Source organism: Microtus oregoni, unplaced genomic scaffold (genome assembly GCF_018167655.1).
Source record: "Microtus oregoni isolate MIOR12 unplaced genomic scaffold, Mior012 000005F_ref0000423, whole genome shotgun sequence".
Taxonomy (NCBI): Eukaryota; Metazoa; Chordata; class Mammalia; order Rodentia; family Cricetidae; genus Microtus; species Microtus oregoni.
In genome coordinates this window covers 33,455,078-33,461,857 of record NW_024543064.1, presented here as the reverse complement: position 1 = coordinate 33,461,857, position 6,780 = coordinate 33,455,078, and the positions used below count along the sequence as shown (strand labels likewise).

Genomic DNA, 6,780 nt, shown 5'->3' with positions numbered 1-6,780 from the left:
GCGACGAGTCATATGTGATAAAGGCAACACCACCAGCTTTACCAAGACCCAAGAGTGGTTACATCTCTGGAGGATAAAAGGAGACTCTATACATAAATGAATTCTTTGACTCAAGTGACTAAAAAGGGCAAATGTGTATTCTTTCAATTGCACCATAGATACAAGCAGGTGTAGTTTGGTGTAGTGTGCTTGGCTAGCATTCCTGAAGCCCTGGTTTCTCCCCAGCGCCACACCCGTGTCGTTGGCACACACCTATAATCCTGGCACTTGGAGAAAGAATACATTATCCTTGGTGACATAGTTCAGACCCAGCTTGGGGCTACCTAAGACCTGTTCCCACAATTCCATATATGGGCCTGCAACATGGCTCCGTGGGTAGTAAGGTTGCTTGCCGCCAAGCCTGAGTTTGACCCCTGGAACCTCCAGGATAGGAGGAAAACTCCAGTGAGCTGTCACCTACCTCTGTTCAAGCACTGTAGTACACATGCAGGCAAAATTGTCAAAGTTAAGACAGCTTTTATATATGATAGACATCACAATAGGGAATTAATCTGTTTCTCATCTGTCGCTTTCAAGTCATTTCAAGCTCCTAAATCTGCTTCCATCTCCTGAGTGCTGGGTTTCCAGGCACCTACTACCACCACTCCAGGCTAACACACCCGCTTCTAACAGTAGCTTCTGATATCCACAGGCAGAGGCCAGTTCTGGTCTTTGCTGCTCCTTAACAGTCAGGGTGACCATGCCTAACTCTTCAGTGCTCAGGACGCTCAACCAAGGGTGTCTGGGAATGAGGCATAGCTAAGCCTCCGTGGTTAAGGTCTGGCTCAGACCTGAGGCCTGTTCTTCCTGGTACATCCTTCCTGTGTGCCCGCACCGTGTGTTGTGTCGTGGAGGCTTGTGAATTGGTGAGCCCAACATGGTCCCTTAAGTGTAAGATGGAGTCACCTTTCTGTAGCCAACACCTGGCATAGGACTGGGTCTGGGTCTATAGAACACCTATGGAAGGTGCCAGCTCTTAGGGAAGAAACCCACATTGGGGGCAGGGATATTTGGGGTTCTGGCTCTGCCACTGGGTGGCTTAGCCAAGCTCCTTAACCTTTTTTTTTTTTTTTTTTTTTTTTTTTTTTGGTTTTTCGAGACAGGGTTTCTCTGTGGTTTTGGAGCCTGTCCTGGAACTAGCTCTTGTAGACCAGGCTGGTCTCGAACTCACAGAGATCCACCTGCCTCTGCCTCCCAAGTGCTGGGATTAAAGGCATGCGCCACCACCGCCCGGCTGCTCCTTAACCTTTTTTAACTTTAAACCTTTATTGAGCTCCTACAGGGAGGATGACTTAAGGCCTAGCTCCTTTCTGTTAGTTTAATGCTCAGTAAAATGGCCAACTGAATCCAGAAGACAGCCAGGGTGAGCTACCAGACACTTATTGTCCCTCAGAACCAGAGGGGACAGGAGGGGAGGCAGCCTGAAACTGGGTGGGCGCTCACACCTGCAACTCAGCCTGGGCGCCACAGTGAAACCCTTTCTCCAAAGCAAAACCAAACAAAGGCCAACAAGACTGACAAGCTGAATTCAATCCCAGGGCCACACACGCTAGAAGATCACTGGCTCCCCAAAGTTGTCTCTGACCTGCACACGAGCGCACACAATAAATATACTTTTTTAAAATACATAAATGACCTGCAACCTGATACCTGGGCCAGGTAGAGAGGACGTTATGGTGGGATTTGTCCTAAGCCCCCCCCCCCATTCCCCACACCGGTTTATGAACAGCACAAACACTGTGTTTATTGGGGACATTCAACACCAAGGTTAGGAGGGAGAGCAAGTGGAACGGAAGGAATGGACAGTGGCCCAAGGCAGCACACTTCCGTGATGGGCACTGCTTCGTGGCCAACCTTGAAGGGCGTGTCTGCAGGCTGCTTGGGAGGTCTCCCCAGACTGCTGTTGGGGACAAGCAAAACTTGCAGCAATTCGTGGGGATAGAGATAATCACTATCTGTCTCTCTCAAGTCTCCTCTTTCCTGGAGTTTCCCCCATGACTATTAGTGTCCTTGAGACTGATTTTGGCTTGGTTTTGGTGGCCCCATGGAATGCCAGATATCATGTCCTGTAGTGGAGCATCCCGGTTGAGACCTGGGAAGAGAAACTCTGGGCATATGGATGGTGAAGGCCAGAGGGAGCCTGGTGTGGTGCATGGGACGTTTTCAGTACCTTCTAATACTAAGATGTCTTTCCCATGGTCCGGCCCTGGACACTGTGGAAGACCCAGGGAGAGAACATGGCTTCACGGAACAGGCAGGCATGAGAGTGTTCCCTGCTGTTGACGGACAGGAAAAATGCTTTCTAATTAAGTCCAGTCCATGGCTCCATCTTCTCATCTGGATAAATAGCTGAAGTCACTAATTCCTGAGAGGCACCAGATTTTTGAGGAATCCACGCTGGTGTCAAGAGCTTCATGTGAGCCTCCTCACTACTTCCTGTCTCCATCTGAACTTTCACCTACCCCAGAAATGACCCAGTCTCGGGCAGCAGGGTCTTGGTTTAGAGAATCCAGGAAAAGGAGCTAAAGCCCCTGACCAGGAGCAGGAGGACCGCCGATCTGTTCGTCCGCCTGTTTGCTGTTGGCCTGAGGTGTCGGGACGTCTGGCATGCGCTGATGAGTTTTTTGGTGTTGCTTGAGATGGTCGGATCTCATGAACTGCCGTCCACACTCCAAGCATTTGTGTGGCCGGTCTCTGGTGTGGATCCGTCTATGTCGTCCGAGCTCATCAGAGCGGAAGAAAGACCACGTGCAGCCTTCCCAGTCACACACGTAGGGCTTCTCACCTAGGGAGGGACGAGGGAAAGTTAAACTGAGCAGAAAAAACCACAGTGGGAAGAAAGAGATCTAGTTCTGGGGCAAGAGGATTTAAAGTAGAGAGATCAAAAGGGAAGACGAAGGAACCAGTGGGAGGCAGGACTGCCAGATGGAATGGGGAGCTAGTGGGACCAGAGGGCTTGATTCCAAGCTTGGAAGAGAAAGGGCCAATCCTAATAAATCAGTGGTCCTGCATAAATCAAGAAAAGAAAAAAGATGGCCAGACAATGAATTGGCTCAGTTGTTGCATTTGCTGCACTTGCAGGACCCAGGTTCAATTCCCAGCACCTACATGGTGGTTCCCAGCCATCTGCTTAACTCTAGTTCTGAGGGATTCAAGCTTCTTCTGACCTCCATCGGAGGGACCAGGCATGCACGCAGTTTACAGACATTCATGAAGGCAAAATACTCTTTCACATAATAAAATGAAAAACATTTTTCGAAAGAGCAAAGATCCCTGCATCCCTTCTCCACCCAACACCTCACTCACCCGTGTGTTTACGCTGATGACTCACGAGGTGGGAGCGCTTGGTGTAAGCTTTCCCGCAGTTTTCATACAGGCAGACATAAGGCCTTGAAGCTGGAGATGGTCTCCCAGATGCCTCTGCTGAAGTACTGGGGCTCTCTGAACCCTGTGGACTAGGTGTGGGCTGCTCAGATATGAAAGGTCCTTCCTGGGAACTTGACTGTGTCACAAGCGAGTCCTGGGAATCTAAAGTCAGCAATGGCTGAAGCCTAGCTGGGGGCATCCCAAGATTGTAGGGATTTAAGTGCAGCATCCGATCCATCGAGGGAGGCATGGCACAGGCCCCGCTGGGAGCCATGCCTTGGACCAACAATATTCCATTATTTAAAGAGCCTGTGGTAGAAGGTACTGTTGAGGGGACAGGATAAGGCATCGGTGGGACACTGCTGCAGGCCATTACTGGGACACCGCTGGAAGCTGAGCCTAGCAGGCCACTGTGAGGCATCAGATTCTCACTGAAGGCTAAGTTCACTCCCACCAGAGTACCTGGACTCCCTAAGGACATCATGTGGGATCCCGTGTCAATCATTCTGCTGGGTTGGAGGATAGACGGTGGCTGATGATACATCTGGGAAGGTGTAGGAGGCAGTGGGGAGGAGTACCTCACACCATGCTCAGGTAGGGAGAGAATGACCTTTGACTCCCCTTCACCCTCACTCTGCCTGGACTCCTCAGCGGATAACACATATGGCCTTGACATATTGGATACATGTTGAGTGGCGGCTGGAGTGGGTGGCTGATGAACTCCACCATTCCCAGAAGGCACTGACAGATGCAGCATCGGTGTCGGCCTCTCATTATCCTGTAAGAAAGAGTTGAGTAAACCAAAGTCCGCTTTGCTCTACTCCTCGGCTCCACATGCCTCTCCTCCACACCCCGAAGCATAGGCATGAACGGACAATGGCTTATGTCCACCTCAGGCTGGCTGGAACTCGCTGTGCAACCGAGGCTGTCGCCTACTTCTATCAATCCCCCTGCCTCGTTCTATTGCTAAGTGTTAGGTTTAAACATGAGCTGCTACGCCTGACTTACAGATGCTATACTCATCAAGGGACCTATTTGGTTTGGATTCTGTGGCCCTTGTGATATTTGAATCCACCTGGGAGAGCTCACCATTTTATTGGAATTCTGTCTGGTCATGGAGCTTACCAAATCTCCAGTGACAACAGGGATGTCAAGGGTCAGTTCTCAGCTCTTCTGAACTCCAGAATGGGCACAAGATTAAGACCAGAGCTGGGTACGCTGTGTCAGTGAATGAAGCTTTGGCACAAACTGAATTCCAATCCACAGTTCCCATGGAAAGTCAGGCTCAATAACAAATGCATATAGAATCCCAATGATAAAAAGGTCTAAAAACTAGGCCAGGCGGTGGTGACTCACGCCTTTAATCCCAGCACTCGGGAGGCAGAAGCAGGCGGATCTCTGTGGGTTCGAGATCAGTCTGGTCTATAAGAGCTAGTTCCTGGACAAGCTCCAAAGCTAGAGAGAAACCCTGTCTCAAACAAACAAACAAACAAAAAACCCCTAAAAACTATATATGGAAAACCTTTCTTCCTGCATGTGGGTTCCAGAAATTGAACCCAGATCAGACTTGTCAGCACTCACTTTTACCTGCTGAGCTACCCCAGACCTTTACAGCTCAGCAAATACTGGCTGTGTCTAATGGCTAAGCACTGTTTTATTAATGGTGCACAGAATGAGTCATTTTTATGCATGTGAAGCTTTTGGTTTTGATGATTCAAAATACTAATGACTCAATACCTTCCTTCCTTTCTTCCTTTCTTTCTTCTTTTCTGTAGTTTTGGAACCTGTCCTGGAACTAGCTCTTGTAGACCAGACTGACTTCAAACTCAGAGATCCACCTGCCTCTGCCTTCTGCGTGCTGGGATTAAAGGCGTGCGGATCACTGCCTGGCGACTCAATACATTTAAAATTAAAGTGCAAATCGCTAGATTAGGGACTTCAGGACTAATGCTAATGTGGCTATTAGTCACCTGTGTTACATTAGAAATTTTAAAAGCATTCCATTGTTGGCACAAAAAACTGAGATCTAGACTAGAAATATAAAAATAAATATATAAAACTATATATAAATATATAGTAAATACATATATAAAACTATATACAATCTATATACAGAAGCTACACGGAATCTGGGTTGACACCAATTTCCATGAGAACCACAAGGAAAATAGTTACAGATTAGACCCAAAAGGAATTGGTGAGCTGGATGTGTTGACACATAGGTGGCAGAGGCAGGTGGATCTCTGTCTACATAGTGAGTTCCAGGATAGTAAGTCAAGTAGTGGTGGCGCAGGCCTTTAAACTCAGCACTCGGGAGGCTGAAGCAGGCGGATCTCTGAGTTCGAGGCCACCCTGGTCTACAGAGCGAGTTTCAAAACAGTCGAGAATACACAGAACCCATCTTTGAGCCGCCCCCCTCCAAAAAAAAATTAACTCAGGCCATAATCAATGGAGTCTGACAAATTGCTCCGATAAACGTTTTTCCTCCCCATCCTTCTGCAGTACACAAATCCCTCCCCACAAAGCTGAGCCAAACCCTCCCGCCTTCACCACCCAACCCAGGCTCTAATGCTTGATTGAAAACATACTTTAATGACTAACCAAGCCTCCTTTTTGCTTCGGCCCTCTTCATTCCAACCTCCATTCGGTTCTCCACCACCACCCTACAACACCATAGGGTGGACCACAGACTCACCTTGGGAGGCTGGTGAGCAGCCTGCCACTCATCTTCCCGCTCCATGTCGGCCTGGGCGCAACTTTGGCCTAGCGAGACTGGTGCCGTCATAGGGAAATGTCCTAACACCACTACGCCACAATCCCAGCTGCGGGTGGACCTTCTAAAAGCCTCCAAGGCTGGGCGGAGCCAAGGCCACACCCACCCAGGACCCTCCCACCTAGCGCTCAGCCAATCACACAACTCCTTAGCAGGCCTGATGCCTGCAAGGGGGGGGGGGGTGTCCCTGACAGGGAAACCTCTGACCTTTACTCATTTTCCCTCCCCTCTGGTTTTGCTTTTTTGTTTTTGTTTTGTTTTTGTTTTTGTGGCTTTTCGAGAGAGGGTTTCTCTGTAGCTTTGGAGCCTGTCCTGGCACTAGCTCACGTAGACCAGGCTGGTCTCGAACTCACAGAGATCCGCCTGCCTCTGCCTCCCGAGTGCTGGGATTAAAGGCGTGCGCCACCACCGCCCGGCTAGTAATAGACTTTTGAATCTGGCACAGCGGTACACACCTGTAAACCCAGTGTTTGGGAGGCAAAGACAGGAGGATCCTGAGTGTGGGGACAGTCTGGGCTACACAGTAAGACTCTGTCCCTCCAAAAATAAGCAAACCCAAGCAAGCCACAGCATAAAATTTAGCTGTTTCCACCGGACCTATG

At 49.3% G+C, this 6,780-nt stretch overlaps 1 protein-coding gene across 1 annotated transcript; it reads right to left on the bottom strand.

Moving 5' to 3' along the window:
- Window positions 1–2,561: 2,561 nt before the first annotated feature.
- Klf17 (Kruppel like factor 17) lies at window positions 2,562–6,145 on the bottom strand. The gene is made up of 3 exons (XM_041651120.1): window positions 6,101–6,145; window positions 3,346–4,183; window positions 2,562–2,824 (listed from the first exon to the last, which is right to left on the bottom strand). The coding sequence occupies exons 1-3, from the start codon at window positions 6,143–6,145 to the stop codon at window positions 2,562–2,564; spliced, it is 1,146 nt and encodes a 381-aa protein (XP_041507054.1).
- Between the last annotated feature and the right edge of the window lie 635 nt (window positions 6,146–6,780).